The sequence below is a fragment of the Capra hircus genome, chromosome 12 (genome assembly GCF_001704415.2).
Source record: "Capra hircus breed San Clemente chromosome 12, ASM170441v1, whole genome shotgun sequence".
Classification (NCBI taxonomy): domain Eukaryota; kingdom Metazoa; phylum Chordata; class Mammalia; order Artiodactyla; family Bovidae; genus Capra; species Capra hircus.
The window spans coordinates 75,305,853-75,327,897 of NC_030819.1; the positions used below are offsets into that span (position 1 = coordinate 75,305,853).

At 39.6% G+C, this 22,045-nt stretch overlaps 1 protein-coding gene across 4 annotated transcripts in view; it reads left to right on the forward strand.

Annotated features, from left to right (window-relative positions):
- The window catches only part of ELF1 (E74 like ETS transcription factor 1), a 115,862-nt gene that overhangs the window by 44,414 nt on the left and 49,403 nt on the right, over positions 1–22,045 (forward strand). For 2 of the 4 annotated variants that reach the window (XM_018056807.1, XM_005687403.3), the window contains exon 2: positions 11,389–11,688. The exons of 1 other annotated variant lie outside the window; for it this stretch is intronic. In XM_018056807.1, coding sequence (XP_017912296.1) covers positions 11,617–11,688 — 72 coding nt within the window. In that variant the 5' untranslated portion in view covers positions 11,389–11,616. Of the gene's footprint in view, positions 1–10,772; positions 10,789–11,388; positions 11,689–22,045 lie in introns of those variants that run through there. One more of the 4 variants, XM_013968117.2, reaches the window with a different exon arrangement.

Below are 22,045 nucleotides of genomic sequence, written 5' to 3' on the forward strand. Positions count from 1 at the left end.
CGGGCTCCCAGGTGGCCCAAGTGGTAAAGAACCTGCCTGCCAGTGCAGGAAATGTAAGAGATGTGGGTTTGATCCCTGGGTAGGGAAGGTACCCTGGAGGAGGGCATGGCAACCCACTCGAGTATTCTTACCTGGAGAAGCCCATGGGCAGAGGAGCTTGGTGGGCTACAGTCCATAGTGTTTCAAAGAGTCGAACTTGACTGAAACGACTTAGCACGCGTGGTATGATATGTCTTGTTTTGTAAATTGTAAGGCATTTATTAGGCACTAGATATTACCAAGAAGTTATAATATAATGGACCTTATTGTGCTGTTGTAAAATTTCTAAGTGTGTCTTCATGCTAAAGTATTTTTTAAAATCTAGTAAGTTCCCACTATATCTACTAAAGCAACTTTGAATTCTTGAACTTCTGAAGAATCAAGCAAAGCCACAAAGCAGAAAATACATCTAATAAAGAGCCAAGTTTAATGCAAATAGACATTTTTACAGGAACTTCTTTCCTCTAAACATTGCCCTGGAAGAAAGTAAAGATTCATTGAAAGTTGGTGCTAGAAGTCTCTATTAAATGACTAAGAAACTTTCCTAAGTCATGGATGTCATATCCTTTCTCACTGAATAACTGAATCAGCATCATCTTTTCAGGATATTTAATAATATAAACAGCAATATCCAGTCATCCATAGATGCAGCGAGTTCATATATTTCAAAGTTTCTGTAGTGTCCAAATGGATATAGGACAGTTTTGAGGTTCAGTTGATTAACTTATAAGAAAAGTTGTATGGTAATGAGTCATATCTTTTTTAAAATCTAATTTTTCCATTTCTGCCTTCTTTTAATCCTTAGGCAAAGAATAAAAACTTGATGTAAACTAGTGAAGTAATTTTTGCTTGTTTTAAATAATTTTCCTATACCCTGGGTGATTTATAAACCATTGTGGAGAATCTCTGTTACATGTAATTAATGAAGAATTTAAGGAGGATAGTATACACATCAGTGGCTAGAAGTTATTAATACCAGTGTAGCAGTCAAGCTATGGGATGTTTGTTTAAACTGTCCTCATCATTTTTAGATGGTAGTTACCCGACCCCCTTGCTTTGGGCTTCGTAATCTTGGGGACCACACAGTGTTGCTGCAACCGGATTTGAAAACCTCCAGGAACTTTCCACTTCTTCTTTCCAAATCAAGCCTGCATTCCACTGCCTGACTTTCAAGACTCTCCATAATTTGGTTTTGCTTTGGTTCACATTTTCTACTGTTTGCCGTTGTCAGCTCTTATATCTGGTCAGTCTGTTAACTGTCTCCAAACTTACTTGGTCATTGGGTTCTGTTTATTCATTCATTCATTCATTTTTGTTTTGGGTATGCTGAGTCTTCGCTGCTGCTGGGGCTTTTTCTTCTCTGGTTGCAGCGAGCGGGGCCGCTCTCCGGCTGCGGTGTGGTGGCCCTTCTTGGAGCGTGTGCTCTCGGGTGTGAGGCTCAGGAGCTGTAGCGGCTGAGCTCCGTGGCTGGAGGACGGCTGTGCCGGGGTGGCGGTGGGCACAGCTGCTCCTCAGCGCAGCTTGGGGCATCCTCCCAGGTCAAGGATCCAACCTGTGTTTCCTTCGTTGGTTGGTGGATTCTCCACCACTGGGCCACCAGGGATGCCTACCTTGGTTTTAATTCTCTTTATTCCTTTGTGTCTAAGCCTTCACACAGATGCGCGTCCATGCACATGTGCACGCGTGTACACATGTATGCCTGCCTAAGGAAATGTGTGCACACACACTATACTTGGCTATCTTTCCCTTTCTGTACAGTCTCTCCACATCCTGCCTCACTTGAAGGTTGAGTTTAGGTTCTTCCCTGTCTAAAGTGTTTCCTTGACCCATTTGACCGTCCTTTCTTCGGAGATGCTGCAGTATCGACCAGCTTTATTAACGTTTAATTAAATACTGACTTTCAATGTTCAGTTATTTTCTCTCTTGGTCTTGTTTCCTGAACTAGATTGTAAGCTCCATAGAAAGCAGCCCATGCGTTATCTCTTTGTCTTTCCCACAGTGCTGAGTTTAGGGGAAGTTCACTAAGTATCATCAGTTGTTTTTTTGTTTTTTTTTTTTACTGCCAAGTTGATCAGTAGAGAGCATGGTTTCTTGTGAAAATGGATGTTGTAAGAAGGCCTAAAAATTGAACTGTTATGTATTATAATTTTTTTTTTTCCTACACTGCGTGGCTTGTGGGATCCTCGTTCCCCGACCAGGGATCGAATCCATGCCCTCAGCAGTGAAAAGCATGGAGTCCTAACCACTGGGCTGCCAGAGAATTCCCTGTGTTACAAATCTTTATATAAACTGTGAATGGTATTTAAAGTTTGCTTCGATCTGAGATTTGTGCAAAAGGAAAATATAAAGTTACGTATGGAATTTATACTCAGCCCATTGCCCTTCCACTGTCTCATTTCTCATCTTGTGGTTTTGCTGCTTCTAGTTTTTTTGGTGTCCTTGAGTTTACCATCTTAGGCACGAGCCAGGTAATTATGAGGATGATTGTAGAAAGAATCCCATTTTAAGGATCCTGACATGGAGCACCAGGATCGTTTGATTATAGCCGAACTTATTGACAATCGATTTTTATTGTTCCAAGAAGAAAGGGGTGTGCTATGAAACTGGAGACCTTCTCACGCATAGTGACCAGGACGTTTTGTGCATGAGGATGAGTCCATCGGACTTGCTGGTAACTTGGGAAAAGGTAAACGTGCTTTGCTTCTCGAGAGTTTATGTCCTTGACTTGGGTCCCAGTGTGACTTGGGAGAGGCCCCTAAAATGCCACAGGTATGAAAGGCTATGATTACTCAAGAAGATGTGGAAAGCTCTGAACTGGGCCAGCAAGCCTGGGACAGGGTGGGACGTACGGGCGCTGGGGGAACTGGAGCAGGACGGACTCTGGCTTCTTCACTTCAGGGGTGGGGCAGCGGGCCAGGAGGGGCTGTGAACTGCAGAGATGCCAGTGTACTTGTTTCTGAGATGGGAATGAAGGGCCGTAATACTGTGGCCTGGGTGTCCTTTTAAACTTGGTCTGTGAACGATTCCCGTTCACCCTTCTGCGCACGTGTTCAGATATCCTGCTTTACGCATCTGATGGCTGCAGGTCCTCATACCTTTTGGGGCATCATGAAGAGCCACTTCAGCCTTGTTAATGGACTTGAAGTTTTTCTTATAGGCAATGGAAGCCACTGATTAGTTTTTTAAAATTGAAGTATAGTTGATTTACAGTGTTATGTTGATTACTTTTAAGTAGAGAAGTCGGTTGGTTCTATTTTCATTTCTGGTGAATTATTCCTATTGCAGGGTGAAGAGCCGCAAGGGGAACTAGACTAAAGGTAGTAAGGACCCCTCAGTTGAACACATGGAGCAGCTGTCACCTAATAATGCAGTCTGTGGCCATTAAACTTTCTTTGTGGCCTTCAATTTTGTTTTCAGCTGATGGTGTATCTCTTCCTTAAGAGTGAAAACTTCTTAGGACAGACTAACAGTCTCTTCTAGGAGAATATTGCGCATTGTGGGAGTTGGAGGTGGGGGGAGGCATGTCCTTAGCAAGATGTCCTGTGGGCTTTTCAGCAGTATCCCTGGCCTTTTCGCCTTCACTCTGGGCCAGAAAGAAGCAGTGTTTTGGATGGGAAAGTGCTGTCTTCTGGAATGGGGGACCCGCTGCTGTAGAGCATGTCTGTTTTAAGAAGATGAAAATGTTAAACAGGAGTCTAAACAACCACATAAATGAAACAGCTTTCTTGCAAGCTGTTTCTTGTTTGTTATAGGAAGAAAATTGTTAACTGCCCGAACAGGTCTTGCTGATAAGCACATTTCAGCATATTTGTATTCCCAAGCAGGTGTGTTTTCATCAGAGTTCAGATTTAGCTTGCTTGGAGGTAAGAAAACTCCTTCATTCAGTTTATTTGCATAATAAAAGCATCAACTAATGACATTTTGACAATGATCACTTTCAGTCATTTGGAGAAAGTAAAACCTTTTTCATGACCCGGGATTAAAACAATACCTGATTACTGTTGAGTATTTCTCATTGGTTTTATTTTTTTTCGCTTCGGTTTTAAATTTTCTTATTTTCAGAACAGGCTCAGAAAAAGGGTTAATCTTGAGACCACAGGTATGAACAGGTCTAGGTATGTGATCTGGTTTTGCAAGGTACTGTGACTGCTGCCTGAGTGTAACCTGACACCAGGTAGGCCCGAGTGGCCAATGGTGGGAAGTGGAGAGCAATGTGAAAGAACTGGCCTTTCAGGTCTGGGTGAGTGAGCAATTGCTGCCTGCCCTCCAAGTCCTGGAGCTGTCCTGGGGTGTCAGCGAAGAGGCCAAGCACAGAGAATTCAGCCTGTTTCCTTGATCATATTGACTTTGTGGGTTTGGGGTTTTCTTTTCTTTTTTTTCTTATTTAACGTAGTTGAAGCTAAGGTGAGCTTATTCAGGTTTCTAAGGCATGCTTCAGTTCTGCAGATGTCATCAGAATACAGAAAACATCAATTTGGGTTTCATTCACATGGAAATACAACTATGTTCTGGAAGACGATCTAGGTACTTCACTTCCCCTGCCTCCCCTCACTTTCAATGACAGATGCCTAAAGCTGGGGAGCTGCTTAACAGATTATTGTTCAGTCGCTAAATCGGCTCCGACTCTGCGACCCCGTGGACTGTACCCTTTTACCTTTTTCTCTGTTTTCTTAAGTTCTTGAATATTTGAAGTCATTTAAATTTAAAGGTTGGAGTATAGGAACATTTTCTCTTTGAATTCAGAGAACTCTGAATGTGGCAGGGAATGATTTGCTCCTCTTGTGATGTTCACTTGTATTTTTTCCTCCACTATCTTGTTTATGTTGCTCTGTCGTGTCTGGCTCTGTGCCTGCATGGGCTCTATAGCCCACCAGGCTCCTCTGTCCATGGAATTCTCCAGGCAAGAATACTGGCGTGGTGACCATTCTCTTCTCCAGGGCATCTTCCTGATCCAGGGATTGAATCTGGCTCCTTGGTTTAGAGAGGACTGTGCAATGAGATTTATTTTTACAATTGATGTCTTTTGTTTGTTTGTTTCCTCATTCAGTAGGAACTTAGAGACTACCCTTGCTTGGGGAAGTGTTAAGTCTGGTTACTTAACTGTAACTACATTTTGGTAAGTTTTAGTAATTTTTTCTCATCTACGGTATTTTAGTTGTGATAGCAGTATTGTATTCAAAGAACTAGTAAGAAAAATGTCAATTAGAGTTTACAGTATTTTAATGACCTACTAAATTGTGGTAGCTTTATAGAAACGCTTAATGATGTTTCCTTTTCACTTTAGGCTGAATGAAGGTAAAGCAAAATAGCAGGATATGATAGAACTTGGGAAAGAACAACTGAAGTAAAATTGTAAGATTTAAAACAATAATAGATCTAGAAACTCCTCTGCTTCAGTTATTCAATGTAAAAATATTACTGAAAATGATTTTCCAGGTATCAAAGGGGTTGCACAGAATAGTATAGAAACTGGACTATACTATACAGATATTTTTCTACAGATACTATACAGATCTATTTCTGCTTTATTGACTGTGCCAAAGCCTTTGACTATGTGGATCACAATAAACTGTGGAAAATTCTGAAAGAGATGGGAATACCAGACCACCTGACCTGCCTCTTAAGAAATCTGTATGCAGGTCAGGAAGCAGCAGTTAGAACTGAACATGGAACAACAGACTGGTTCCAAATAGGAAAAGGAGTACATCAAGGCTGTATATTGTCACCCTGCTTATTTAACTTATATGCAGAGTACATCATGAAAAACGCTGGGCTGGAAGAAGCACAAGCTGGAATCAAGATTGCCGGGAGAAATATCAATAACCTCAGGTATGCAGATGACACCACCCTTAAGGCAGAAAGTGAAGAGGAACTAAAGAGCCTCTTGATGAAAGTGAAAGAGGAGAGTGAAAAAGTTGGCTTAAAGCTCAACATTCAGAAAACTAAGATCATGGCTTCTGGTCCCATCGCTTCATGGCAAATAGATGGGGAAGCAGTGTCAGACTTTATTTTTCTGGGCTCCAGAATCACAGCAGATGGTGATTGCAGCCATGAAATTAAAAGACACTTACTCCTTGGAAGGAAAGTTATGACCAACCTAGACAGCATATTAAAAAGCAGAGACGTTACTTTGTCAACAAAAGTCCATCTAGTCAAGGCTATGGTTTTTCCAGTGGTCATGTATGGATGTGAGAGTTGGAGTATAAAGAAAGCTGAGTGCCGAAGAATTGATGCTTTTGAACTGTGGTGTTGGAGAAGACTCTTGAGAGTCCCTTGGACAGCAAGGAGATCCAACCAGTCCATCCTAAAGGAGATTGGTCCTGAGTGTTCATTGGAAGGACTGATGTTGAAGCTGAAACTCCAATACTTTGGCCACCTGATGTGAAGAGCTGACTCATTTGAAAAGACCCTAATGCTGGGAAAGATTGAGGGCAGGAGAAGGGGACGACAGAGGATGAGATGGTTAGATGATATCACCAACTCAATGGACGTGAGTTTGGGTAAACTCCGGGAGTTTGTGATGGACAGGGAGGCCTGGTGTGCTGCTGTTCATGGGGTCGCAAAGAGTTGGACACTAAGGAGAGAATGAACTGAAATGATATGGATATTTGTGTAATGGATTTCTTACCTGTCCAGATACTTTGCTAATGAAAAATACTAATGAAATTCTATTAATGCAGATAGAGAGGCCTGAATAGAGAATTGGGCTGGGAATTGGAGAAAAGCAGAGAATTGTTGCTTTCTTTGCCGTCAACTAACTGTGTGTGACCTTGGACAAGTCAGACTGCTCTGGGCCCAAATTTTCTTAAGTGTTCAGTGAATACATTTTCCTAGGTAATCCATACATTCTTTTCACCTAAAAGTGTGTGATTCCATACTTTTTAGATTGAGAATAGACAGGTCTGTGGAAGGTTATATAGAATTTATCTTGATACCACTGATTTCTTATTTTCATTTCTGCTGAGAGATAATAGAAAGCATTCTACCATACTCAAAAAAGATTGAAAAAGCCTAACTATGATCTGTTACGTAAGAATCATTCCATTCACTACAGTTTATGGACTTATTGCTTGCTTCTCATTTCTAACTTAAATAGCTTTTCTTCTCTCACTTTTCTCATTCTTTTTTAAAGTCTTCATTGTATTTCTTCTAGTTTCATGGTTTTTCTAAACTATTATGATGAGTATGTCTATATGTTGAAAAAAGCAGTTTATTTGGTTACCACTTCATATAAAAATACTTTGCATTAAGGTACTTGGCATCTGGAGTTACTACATAATTCCACTTCTTTAAATATTCCCAGCCTTATGAACACACACACACAGTCTGAATGCTTTATTAGAGATAGTCATTCAAATTAAAAGTAGTCATTCAACCATCCATTGCTCTAAGCTGTTGTATTTTACCTTCTTTGGGCCAGAGCTGTCTAATCTAAAAACTTTTGCTTTTTTGTTTAATTAGTTCCCTTTATCAGTTTTCAAGTTAAGCGTAATGAGTTGGTGGCCTAGTAACTTTCAAAGGGTAGCAGTAATTTTTTTTTTAATTGATGAATTGATAGATTTATAGATTCTGTGTTTAAAGCCCCTTTGAAGGAAGCTTAAATTTGTATTCAATTAGGGATTAAGGAAGCAAATGTGAAAAAGTATTAAAAACTGATTTTGACTATCATATGTTTATTATATCTGAAATCTTTTATAATAAGTTATTCAAAAATTAACCACTTGAGTTAGCTATAGTAGCCAGTATTGTGGCTGAGGGTTTTGTGTTTGCAATCAGTAAATTTGTTTTGTTTGGATTAGGAGCATAATGGAACTCTGTCTTAAGGGAATCTTGCCAGACAGGGTGTGGTCCCAACCTTGAAGCGACTGAATTTATCAAATAGGTGCCAAATTTTTAGGCACTGAAATAGAAGTATACTTCTGTTGATATAGGGCTACGGTGTTGTTTGTTGCAGTCTAGCAAATAACTGTTAATGGAGACTCCCAGGGAGTATGGATATGAGACTTAAGCACCTGTTACATTATCTCTTGCACTATACTTAGATTACAGTGAAGCTAATCTTTTCATTGAGTAAAATTTATATGCCAGGCATTTCTGCACATACATTTACATCTCACCTTCATAGAAAATCTAGATTTTGGTGGTGGTATAGTCATTTTACAGAATGAGGAAACTGTGGCTTATAGCTGTTTTGCAGAAAGAAGGGACTGATGCCAAGAGACTTAGTTCAGTCGTGAAAAATTGAATCATCGATCTAGGTGTCTTGTCTCATCTCTTACTGAAAAAATGTTAATCTCTTACTGAAACTGTTAGTTTAAGTACGTCTAATATGGGTGGGTAGACTTACAAGGTGGTGCTAGTGGTAAAGAATCTGCCTGCCAGCAGAAGACACAAGAGGTGTGGTTTCAGTCCCTGGGCTGGGAAGATCCCCTGCAGTAGGAAGTGGCAGCCCGCTCCAGTATTCTTGCCTGAAGAATCCCATGGACAGAGGAGCTGTCCATAGGACAGTCTATAGGGCCGCAAAGAGCTGGACATGACTGAGCACGGCACAGCAATATGTATGGGGTAGTACCTCTGGATCGGGAATTAGAAAAACTCTTCCCAAGAACACCCTTGGTGCTGTAGGCTGTATACCTACTCAGAGAAAAGAAAGAGCGGTGGGACAGAGTGAAAGAAGACGGAGGGTCAGAGGCCTAATAAAGCCAATAAAAGAATGCAGGAGCTTTCCTTTACTTACACATTCTCAGTATGTGAACGAAAGTATAGAAGTGAACAAAAGCTACTCACCAGAATAATGGTGGCTCTTTCTACCCTACCAAAGTCTTAGTGATCATGGGCGATCATTTCAGTTTTGGTTGACTACTGTTGGTTGCTAGTATGTACTATAATTTGTAAATATGTTGATTGGTTGTCCCTGTTTTTGAAATTAAAAAAAATTTTTAAAAATAATAGCACTGTGGAAGTGCTTGTAAGAAAAAGTTTGTGATTGCAGTGGAAAAGAAAGTGAAACTTCACTTAGACGTGTTCACATTGGTCATTGGAACAGTGTCGCTTTTATATTTACAAATAAATGGATTTTGGATTAGTCTTTTGGAATCCAACCTTTTACAGAAAAAAAAAAAACACAACTTTTTAAATCAGGAAGCATCCCTTGATTCTGGTTATCTGGTTATTCTTACTATGGTTCATCAAGTTTAGAATATTGGTTTCCTCTTATCAAAAGTATTATAGTCATTGTTTATAAAGAATATACATAGAAAGAGTTTAAACGTCTATGATAGGTTGTAAACATATGATAGATTGATGACAGAAAACAGTTATCTGTCATCAATATCTATCTTTTATTATGGGCACATAGGTTTGGTAGTTACAGAAGAAATGTTAAAAACAGTGGCTACTTACCCAGAGAAGCTTTGCTGTAATTATCCTGGTGCCTGGCACATTGCTCTGCAAATAATAGTCACTGAAACGTGTATTCAGTTGAATTAGGGGGACATAATTTTTAGGCGTGAGACAGTATACAGTTAGTGCTAATTTTGTGGTAGGGGCAATAAGTGTTGTATTTTTGAAGGGCCGTGTAGGTCAAGTCATGGAGGTTGGGAGGCTGTAAAAGAAATGGGCCTTGAGTTGAGCATTTTGAAGGATGGAGAACATAGAAATGGCTGCTGAGAAGTGGGAGAGGAATTCCAGGTGTAGGTGATACTAAAAGTTGAGAAGGGAGGCAAGAATGAATGTGGTTTGTGTGAACAACCTGGGAAGACAAGCCTAGTACAGAAGAATTGGGTGAGACTTTAAAGGAAACCATTGTGTGTGTGTTCTATATATCTGTCTGGCAGGGGCTCTTCCCACCTCTAGACTTGGCGCATTTCTCAAAACCTGCCTGACGCAAGAGGGAGGGGGTTTATGTATACATAGCTCTGATTCATGTTGCTGCACAGCAGAAACTGACACAGCATAGTAAAGCGATTATACTCCAATTAAAAAATTTAAAAATGTCTGAATAGTAGTGCTAAAAATAATCCCCCAACGTTAGAGCTGAACACATTATTAAAAGAAGTGGACTAGGTGAGTATGGGAAACCACTGGGTAAGAAGCTAATGAGTATCACCTGAATTGAATTGACTTCTTAACCGTTAAAATGTATTTTTAAAAAATTTTTAATTTCCTGTTAGGGAAACCATAGTCATCCATGATAACCCCATAGGAAATTGACTAGTGAAATTAGGAAAATGAGTGTGTGATTTAGCTAGCACACACTGGCTGGTTTTCAGGGAAAGTGATTCGTGAGATCAGCTTCATTCCTGAACTTGTCTCTTTAAAATTAAAATTGTAGATAATGTTTCAAAGAACTAGATGTTATCTAATGTGATTATTTGTATATCTTTGTCTCTTTATGTCATATTTGTGGCCATAACCATATGATGCAGTGTGTAACAAACTTGTGATCAACTTTTAAATTAAATTTTCCTTTGACTTTTGTTAGTAATAGTAACTTTAAAAAACAAAGCAAGAAATAGACAGAGGTCTTTGCAGGCACTTTGCAAAGCTCTTCTCCCTCCACTGTGAAACTGTTTTCACTCTTCAGTTGCGCTTCTGTTTTTCTATTGTAAAGTGCAGTTCTTTGCATGTTCTAATTTGCCATGACGTGGTCAAGTGCTGTTTCCTTCCTGTTGCTCGCAAGCCTGTGCTGGAGATAAGGGCACATTTCAGTGCGTTAAGAAGAAGCCACTGAAGACAGACTTAAGCATGGTAAAGCATTCTACTCACCAGAAACCTTTCCAGAGAACAGAAAGAGCGGGCTTTAGTTTCTGCTTATTTTTAAAAGCTCTTAAAACAGTACTTGTTAAACTTTAAATGTATTAGACCGAATTTAAAGCCTAACAAGGGTATTGTCTGAATGCTTATATCAGACCTAACGAGAAATTGTCTGAATGATTCTATTTAGGCAAAAAATATGTATTATGAAATTACTCATGGAGTACCAATTCCTGTGTGTGTGGTTTGCTAAGTTAGTAGAAAGAAGCTGTTTATGTATCCTTTATTGCAATTACAAGAACCTAGTTATGGCTGGGTGGGGTTTTTTTGTGTTTAATTAATAGTACTTTGTAGTTTAATAGGGAGTTGGAGGAAGGATGGCTTCATTTTCAGTAATGAGAGGTGACATTTTCTTAGCAGGAATGAAATCTTAAAAGAAAATACATATCTAGTTTAAAAAAAAATCACTAGTCATGTTGCTTCTGTTTAAAAACATTAAAAAATACTTTGGAGACATTGCCATCTGTATTGACTGTTATATTCTAAATAATATGCTTGCTTTCTCATAACTAATTTAAGCTTTATGTTTTTCAGGTCAAGAAGTTCCAGAGAAGAAAAATTTCAGAAGAATTGCCTCAGTTTAAGTAAAATCTCAGTGAAGCAAGAAAATCTGAAGTACCTTCCTTAAAGAAAACCTGGGCATACAGTAACTTCACAGGTCTAGCTGGGCTTATTTACACAGATTGTTCACTGGTCTCTGCTGCCTGGTACTTGAACCTGTTTGGAATTTTTCTCATGTGGATCTAAGGGGAATGCTTTATTATGGCTGCTGTGGTCCAACAGAACGACCTAGTATTTGAATTTGCTAGTAACATCATGGAGGATGAACAACAGGTATGAATGATACTTAGAGAAAATTGGATTTTAATAAAAGTATTACAATGATTTTTCTATTTGTCTCAAAATTACTTCCTTTAAAAGAAGCAGGAGAAACTTTTAATATAAGCACTCATATCTAAAATGTGAAAGTAATGTGATTTTATGTGTTAAGTACTAGTTAATTCACTAAGAAAGAATTTTATCCTTAGCTTTGATGTGGTAACAAGGATATAGTACTTTGGGGGTTAGCTTGTTTTTTTTGTAAAATGAGAACTTAACAGTAAATATCTTAAGTCATTATTTCAAAATACCTTGAAAAGTTCTAGATGACATACTGACAAGACATGTATATTTTTCTTAGGACTGGTGATTGTAATACTTGCTTGCAAATACACAGTTTTAATGTATGTGGTTAGTTACGATTTCTAATACTGGACTGTTCCTTGGATGGAAAGATGTTAGCAGTCTCACCATCAGACATCATTTCAGTCCAAAGCATGCGACTCTGAGGAAGTTACTTAACTTCTCTAGATCCTGATTTCATCACCTGCTGAATGAGGGCATTGAAGGGGAGAATTTCTAACTTGGCTTTCTTTTGTTGAATTTATACAAGATGTGCGCGTTACTGCTTCTAGAATGAAAAAGAGTCAAGAGACAATGAGAAAAGGACTGAGTTAATTCTGCTCTCTCCCTTCCCAGGGGTTCTTTGGACTTTATAATCTACTTCATTTTGAACAGGTTATTTGGAAATGTAAGATGTGATGTGAGAGAAATCATGTGTAAGAGAGATTCAGTATACTGAGAAAAATATTTCGAGACCTGGTAGGTTTAGAATATGTCTATAAAGTTGATATAAATACTGAAATAAGCCTAATTCTAAATACCTGATTTTAATAGGCCGATGGTAACATATCATGCTTTTATTCTAGGTGATTCTTACTTTTGGCAGGGCATTGTAATTTCTTAGTTCTTGCTATTGTACTGTCAAATGAAGAGACAGAAGAAAAATTTATAAGTAAACCTACAAAGGGTGAGAATTTGGGTTAAGATGCCTTAAAATCAAGATGAACTTTTGCTAGGGAAAGAAAGAGTGTGAGGGAACGGATTGCATCCCAGTGAAAAATAGTTTTATCTAGGAACAATAGAAAAGACATGTTCGGAGGAAAAAGTGTTTTGAATTGGTCTTAAAATAGAATGTCTCTGTTAAGGTTTGAAAACAGTGTGTTTACTGTGCAGGCCTGGAAGATGAGAGATCTGAGGCTTGATGTGGTGAGGTTTGCTCTTGGGCTGTGGCCATGGGACAGAGCTCGGAGCCGCTCGCTAGCACACTGCCACTGCACTGGCTCTGATGCTCTTTGACCATGAGAAACACGTTGTATGTTACGGTGAGGTATTCATACATGTGCCTGTATAGCCTTAGGAAACAAGATAGTACCCACCCTTACTGTATATGAGATGTGTACTTAGTTTAACTTGGAGAGGTTATTAATGTCTTTGGGTAGGGAGATGTACACATACCTTCAAATGTATATGATTTTTCTTAAGTTATTTATTTCTTTAAAAGTCACTGGAAAGACCGTGATGCCGGGAAAGATTGAAGGCAAAAGGGGAAGAGGGCGGCAGAGGAGGAGATGGTTAGATAGCATCACCAACTCAGTGGACATGAATTTGAGCAAACTCTGGGAGGCAGTGAAGGACAGGGAAGCCTGGAGAGCTGCAGTCCCTGGGGTCGCCAAGGGTTGGACACATCTTAGCGACTGAACGACAACATCATTTATTTTTTGTCTAACAAAATATTTATTAGTTTTTGCAGAAGTTACTCTAAGGAATTTACAAATGTGAAACGTGGGCAAACATTCTCATCCCTGTTTTACAATGAGGAAATTGAGAAGATAGGTTGACTCACTTGAAGTCATACTGTTAGTAAACAGTGGAGCTGCAGCTTGAGCCCAAGCAGTTTGACTTCATTAATGATGCTGAATACTGTTACCATGATGAACGCTGATCGTACAGTATTATAATGAACTGGCCAGGTTTAGGGTTTTTCCATCTGTGGCCAGGAGCATAGGAAATTTAACTTGACTCATGCAGATCAAGTAGTATCAGGCTTATTAGCATCTCATCTTAATTATTAGGTAGATACTGCTCTACTTCATTGCTTTTCACTTGCTTCAACTTGTTTTTGGATTAAAAATAAGAACATGCCAATTATAAAATAAGTAGCCTAATACAAAGATACCAAGTAAATCATGAAAATCTCTTTTCACTTACTCCCTCTAATCCTGTTCTCAGAAGATACCATTAACTATTTGATATGTAATTTTTGAACAAATGTCTAAAGGAAAGAACAATATATATACATACCAACCTATATACAGAAGTTATTTTTAAGATACAAATGAAAGAATGCAGTATCTTTTTTGTGACTTATTTTCACTTGCTACTGCTACTGCAGCTAAGTCACTTCAATCATGTCCGACTCTGTGCAACCCCATAGACGGCAGCCCACCAGGCTCCGCCGTACCTGGGATTCTCCAGACAAGAACACTGGAGTGGGTTGCCATTCCTTCTCCAGTGCACAAAAGTGAAAGTGAAGTCCCTCAGTCGTGTCCGACTCTTAGCGATCCCATGGACCGCAGCCTACCAGGCTCCTCTGTCCATGGATTTTCCAGGCAAGAGTACTGGAGTGGGTGCCATTGCGTTCTTCTTCTTCAATGCATTCACTTAATGTATTACAAATACTTGCGTGTACCTACGCCAGCACTGTTTCATTTGTTTTTCTGCATAGTGGATGGATCATAATTTATTTTATCAGTATTTGATCACGGACAATTGGCTAGTCCCAATATTTTGCTATTAAATTATGAATGAATATCCTGGTTTGGGAGGCAGTAAACATATAATGGTTAAGAGCTCAGATACTGAAGGCAGAGCACCTGGATTTGAATTCTTGCTCCACTGCTTATTACCTCTGTGACTTTGGGCAAGTTATTTAACTTCTCTGTGTCTTAGTTTCCTTATCTGCAAGAGGGAGATGATAATAACAGACTTGGTTCTAAAGGTAGAGTTATTATGAAAATTGAATGAATCAATACACATAAAGTTGTTAGAACCATGCCTAGCATGTAGTAATATTAAGTGAGCCATATCATTTCATTATTACACACGTGTGTTCACATGTATGTATAGTATATCTTTGTACACTTGTATGACTATTTCTGTAGTTGATTTTAAAAAGTAGAATTACTGAGTTTACTAAAAGTATAAGCTAAATGTATTAACAAATCATTCTTGAGAAAGCTGTATCAGTTTCTGCTACCATAACAGTTCAGTTCAGTTGCTCAGTCATGTCTGACTCCCCATGGACTGCAGCATTCCAGGCCTACCTGTCCATCACCAACTCCAGGAGCTTGCTCAAACTCATGTCCATCAAGTCGGTGATGCCATACAACCATCTCATCCTCTGTCGACCCCTTCTCCTCCTGCCTTCAATCTTTACCAGCATTAGGGTCTTTTCAAATGGGTCAGCTCTTTGCATCAGGTGGCCAAAGTATTGGAGTTTCAGCTTCAACATCAGTCCTTCCAATGAACATTCAGGACTGATTTCCTTTAGGATGGACTGGTTGGATCTCCTTGCTATCCAAGGGACTCTCAAGAGTCTTCTCCAACATCACAGTTCAAAAGCATCAATTCTTTGGTACTCAGCTTTCTTTATAGTCCAACTCTCACATCCATATATGACTATTGGAAAAACCATAGCTTGGATTAGACAGACCTTTGTAGGCAAAGGAATGTCTCTGCTTTTTAATATGCTGTCTAGGTTGGTCATAACTTTCCTTCCAAGGAGTAAGTGTCTTTTAATTTCATGGCTGCAGTCACCATCTGCAGTGATTTTGGAGCCCCCCCAAAATAAAGTCTGTCACTGTTTCTCCATCTATTTGCCATGAAGTGATGAGACCAGATTCCATGATCTAAGTTTTCTGAATGTTGAGCTTTAAGCCAACTTTTTCCACTCTCCTCTTTCACTTTCATCAAGAGGCTCTTTAGTTCTTTGCTTTCTGCCATAAGGGAGGTGTCGTCTGCATGTCTGACGTTATTGATATTTCTCCCGGCAGTCTTGATTCCAGCTTGTGCTTCCTCCAGCCCAGCGTTTCTCATGATGTACTCTGCATGTAAGTTAAATAAGCAGGGTGACAATATACCGCCTTGATGTACTCCTTTGCCCATTTGAAACCAGTCTGTTGTTCCATGTCCAGTTCTAACTGTTGCTTCCTGACCTGCATACAGATGTCTCAGGAGGCAGATCAGGTGGTGCTGGTATTCCCATCTCTCTAAGAATACCATAACAGTATATCACTAATAAATCCTTTCTTCTTTTTGGTCAGTCTTTTGGGTGAAAATTACATTTTTCCATTTAATTTGCATTGACTACTAGTAGTGAGGTTATAGCAATACGTGAACCATGAACTTCCTGATGTTCAAGCTGGTTTTAGAAGAGGCAGAGGAACCAGAGATCAAATTGCCAACATCCGCTGGATCATGGAAAAAGCAAGAGAGTTCCAGAAAAACATCTATTTCTGCTTTATTGACGATGCCAAAGCCTTTGACTGTGTGAATCACAATAAACTGTGGAAAATTCTTCAAGAGATGGGAATACCAGACCACTGACCTGTCTCTTGAGAAATCTGTATGTAGGTCAGGAAGCAACAGTTAGAACTGGACATGGAACAACAGACTGGTTCCAAATAGGAAAAGGAGTACGTCAAGGCTGTATATTGTCACTCTGCTTATTTAACTTATATGCAGAGTACATCATGAGAAATGCTGGTCTGGAAGAAGCACAAGCTGGAATCAAGATTGCTGGGAGAAATATCAATAACCTCAGATATGCAGATGACACCACCTTTATGGCAGAAAGTGAAGAGGAACTAAAAAGCCTCTTGATGAAAGTGAAAGAGGAGAGTGGAAAAAGTTGGCTTAAAGCTCAACATTCAGAAAACGAAGATTATGGCATCTGATCCCATCACTTCATGGCAAATAGATGGGTAAACAGTGGAAACAATGTCAAACTTCATTTTGGGGGGCTCCAAAATCACTGCAGATGGTGACTGCAGCCATGAAATTAAAAGACACTTACTCCTTGGAAGAAAAGTTATGACCAACCTAAACAGCATATTCAAAAGCAGAGACATTACTTTGCCAACTAAGGTCCGCCTAGTCAAGGCTATGGTTTTTCCTGTGGTCATGTATGGATGTGAGAGTTGGACTGTGAAGAAGGCTGAGTGCTGAAGAATTGATGCTTTTGAACTGTGGTGTTGGAGAAGACTCTTGAGAGTCCCTTGGACTGCAAGGAGATCCAACCAGTCCATTCTGAAGGAGATCAGCCCTGGGTGTTCTTTGGAAGGAATGATGCTAAAGCTGAAACTCCAGTACTTTGGCCACCTCATGCGAACAGTTGACTCATTGGAAAAGACTCTGATGCTGGGAGGGATTGGGGGCAAGAGGAGAAGGGGACGACAGAGGATGAGATGGTTGGATGGCATTACGGACTCGATGGACGTGAGTCTGAGTGAACTCCGGGAGATGGTGATGGACAGGGAGGCCTGGTGTGCTGCGATTCATGGGGTCGCAAAGAGTCGGACACGACTGAGCGACTGAACTGAACTGGACTGGAGTGAGGTTATGGATGTTCCTTTAACTTTATTGATTGTTCATGTTTTCTTTGAATTGCTGATATCCTTTTGCCTGGTAGGAGTTTTTTATATGTTCTGAATTTACATCAGTGTCACTGTCTTCTAATTCATTACACAGTTAATGGTTAACTCCCTTTTTGTGACACAGTGCGCATATATCGTCCCCGTCTGGTGCTGTCTTTTGCCACATGGTGTCTTGTGCCCTGTGGAAATTTAAAATATTTCCATCCTATGTTAGTTGCTCAGTCATGTCAGACTTTTTGCAATCCCATGGACTGTAGCCCACCAGGTTCCTCTGTCTGGCATTCTCCGGGCAAGAATAGTGGAATGGGTTGCTATTTCCTTTTGCAAGGGATCTTCCCAACCCAGGGATCAAACCTAGGTCTCCCACACTGCAGGCAGATTCTTTACAGTCTGAGCCACTAGAGACGCCTATTTATATCATAAAATTTACCAGTTTGGGGGGCGATTTTTCTTTAGGAAAGCTTTACTTACCCGTAACACTATTGACTATTCTTTTTATATTTTATAGGTTTAATGCCTCAGTCCATATGAAAACTGCTTTTATAGGATGCAAGGAATAGGAATATGACAACTCTCCTCACCTACAAATGGGGATATTGGCTCTTCACCATTTATTGAGTTTTATGGTTTCTACACTTAGACTGCTGCTCTTGTTATATACTAAATTACCATATGTGTAGACTCGTTTTGAACTTGTCTAGTGTATTTTATTACATTTACCTGTTTTGCATTGTGCCAATATCACATTGCTTTTTATTAGTATCACTTAATAGGTTTGATATCTTTTCAGATATTCTTCCTCTCCTTCCAAAAATTGGGGTAGAGTTTTGAATGAATTTTAGGACTGACTTGTTAAGTTGTATAGCTCTATTGGGACTTTGACTTTTCAAAGTTAAAAAATATTGGTGTCCTTAAAATAATTTGCTCTATTTTTTTGATCCTATATTGGCTTGATTAGTTGGTCTTTATAAAATCACTGTTTTGAAGGCACCAGATGAGAATATATTTCCTGCTTTTAGTTATGGTTTGTGGTTATTAGTGTATTTGTCTAAAGAAACTGACACCATTAATGTGTGGTTGCAACCACTTTGATCATTTCCCCTTATATCAATTCCTACTCTTTTCAGAGTTGCATGGAAGGATTCCTTTGGGCAGGGATGAAGAAGGGGGTATTGGAAAGGAAATAGCGATATTGTTGATCCTGACAAGCCATATATTTATTTATTTTTTAATTAATTTATTTAATTGGAGGATAATTATAATATTGTGATGGGTTTTTTTTTCATGTATGCATCAGCATGAATCAGCCACAGGTGTTCTCCCCTCGCCCCATCTTGAACCCACCTCCCCCTCCCCTCTGCACCTTATCCCTCTGGGCTGCCCTGGAGTACTGGCTTTGGGTGCCCTGCCTCATGCGTTGAACTTGGCAGCAGCCATCTGTTTCACATGTGATACACGTTTCAGTGCTGTTCTCTCAAATCATCCCACCCTTGCCTTCTCCCACTGAGTCCAAAAGTTTGTTCTTTACATCTGTGTCTCCTTTGCTACCCTGCATGTAGGATCGTTGTTACGGTATTTCTAAATTCCATATATATGCATTAATATACAGTATTTCTGACAAGCCATTTAGAAGTGTATTCTTGTAGCTTGTCTCTTCCAAGCTAGGTCTGTTTCAAGTTAGGTCTGTTTGTTAGGTGAGATAAGGTACTTCTCTGGGAGAGCCACACCATCAGTAGTGAATTACAGTATACTTTTATTTGAAGGTGCCTCGTTTGACCTTATTGAACAGGGATGTTTGCCTGGTGAATATATAAGAATAAAAAGAAAGCTGAAGGTTGTGGACATAAGTTTCTAAAGAAGGAAAATTGACTCTATGCTCAAATATTCCAGAAGTTAATTGTGTGAAAAACAGCTGGTAGTTTAATGCTTTTTATAATTTTGTTACATTAATTACACTTTGGTTTTTTAGTTGTTGGTTCTAAAAGTAGAATTTAGCATACCATAGTTATTTGTGCTTAATAAACTTAGCTCCACCAGGGAGAAGGTTGGTGACATGCTAGGGAAAGTGAAACTAATATTTTTATAAAATCCCATCTGTGTAAGAACACGGCCTTATGGCTTTTGTTCTTAGGGTATAAACTAGTGTGGTCTGACTGCTGATTCCCAGAGGCTAAAGGATAAACTATGCTTGCTGTCTTTTGACCAAGCTGCCCATTAATTCTCATGCAGTGTTTTGGAATCACTATTTAGTGTAACTTCCCTGGTGGCTCAAACAGTAAAGAATCTGCCTGCAATGCAGGAGATGTAAGAGACATGGGTTCTATCCCTGGGTCAGCAAGGTCCCCTGGAAGAGGAAATGGCAACCCACTCCAGTCAATTCTTGCCTGGAAAATTCCACAGACAGAGGACCCTGGTGGGCTACAGTCCATGGGGTCGCGCAGAGTTGGGCATGACTGAGTGACTAACACTTTCATACCCAGTGTAGCCCAAAGTGCTGTGGATACAGAGAAGGGAGCCTTGGACTGCACTGCAACTTTGGGAAAGCTTCCCTGTGGAAATTACATTTGGTGAGCTGGATCTTGAAGGAAGATCTCATTTATTTGACAGATGAAGAGGAAATGTTTCAAAAGAGTAGAATATACCAAAACTTTTGATAGATTTCTCTTGGCTGTATAATCAATCTAAACATCTTAACTTTCGGTTAGAAGCTTTTCATAGTGCGACTGTTTCAGGCTCTTTTCTTTCTTGTGCTGTGTTAATTTTGCCAGCCTACTGTATAATTTTCCCAGATGCTTTCCTGCTTCCCCACTGTTTGACCTTCCGCGTCCATACCTGTTGCCTGTTCTAAGTTCTAACCATCTTTCAGAATCTTAGGGCAAAACCTACTTATTCTGGGAGCTTACCCTAAAGTCATCTCTTAAGTAATTAGCAAGTTTATTCTGTTATTCCTCCATGACTTATTGTCATTGTTATACATTTGCCATGTTAAATTTTTTATATATGTATTAACTTCCCAGATAAGTGCTACTTGAAGAAAGGGTTGCCTTCATCTCTTGGTAGTCTCCATGCCTTTAAAATAATTTATATGAAGCACAAGGTGAAATCAAGGTTGCCAGGAGAATTATCAGTAACCTTAGATACTCAAAAAATACCACCCTTATGGCACAAAGTGAAGAGGAATTAAGGAGCCTCTTGATGAAAGTGAAAGAGGAGAGTGAAAAAGCTGGCTTAAAACTGAACATTCAAAAAACTAAGATCGTGGCATCCAGTCTCATCACTCCATGGCAAATAGACGGAGAAACAATAGAAACAGTGACAGACTTTATTTTGGGGGGCTCCAAAATCACTGCAGATGGTGACTGCAGCCATGAAATCAAAGGACGCTTGCTTCTTGGAAGAAAAGTTATGGCCAACCTAGACAGCATATTAAAAAGCAGAGACGTTGCTTTGTCAACAAAAGTCCGTCTAGTCAAGGCTATGGTTTTTCCAGTGGTCATGTATGGATGTGAGAGTTGGACTATAAAGAAAGCTGAGTGCCGAAGAATTGATGCTTTTGAGCTGTGGTGCTGGAAAAGACTCTTGAGAGTCCCTTGGACTGCAAGGAGATCCAACCAGTCCATCCCAAAGGAAATCAGTCCTGAATATTCATTGGATGGACTGATGCTGAAGCTGGAGCTTCAATACTTTGGCCACCTGATGGGAAGAACTGACTCAATTGGAAAAGACCCTAATGCTGGGAAAGATTGAAGGCAGGAGGAGAAGGGGATGGCAGAGGATGAGATGGTTGGATGGCATCACCGACTCGATGGAAATGAGTTTGAGCAAGCTCCGGGAGCTGGTGATGGACAGGGAAGCCTGGCGAGCTGCAGTCCATGGGGTCGCAAAGAGTTGGACATAGCTGAGTGACTGATCTGATAATATGTTGATTGGCTGAGTTGTCTTAAAGATTTTTCTTCTCTTAATCCTATTGGCAATATGATGTGGGCTATGTATGTATGTTTATGTTATGGCCCTTATTACATCAGAAGGCCTTTGAATGAAAGGTGATATCTTTCTCCACAGCTCTCTTGACTACATTTTTTTTTTTCTGGGACCTGCATTCTCACTTAGTGCACGGGCAGTGTGGCATGTCAGCACCATTCCAAGACCAGAAACAAACATTCATGGAGTTTTGTTCTGTTTTCTGAAAATGTATTTGGAGCTATTCTGTTAAATGTGTTTAGTGAAAGCCACCTCGTATAACTTAAGTTTTGTTATTGAAATTATCAATAAGTAAGTATCCACTGAAAGTTTTCATATTTCTTGAGATACTCATTCAAGTTGTAGAGAGGGAGTTTTTGACATGATTGTGTCTTGAGAATAAGTCATATTTTGTTTGCTGAGAAAAGTATAGAGCCTGTCAACCTGCCATTTTTTCGTTGAAATGGTAAAATTCTGTTAAGCCAGGAAGTTAGTTGGCCTTAGAGTGGAAGGACTGTGTTGACAGTGTTCTGTGTGTAACTTGTTCAGCACCAGCGTTGTGGTTACTCACTTGTACATGGATAGGCTAGATCCTCTGTTATTTACTTCAAGTTCCAGGTATACCGACTGCTCTATCTGTTCCTGTCATCTTCATTCTTAATCTTGGCAGTTCACATTTATCAGATATATTAAGA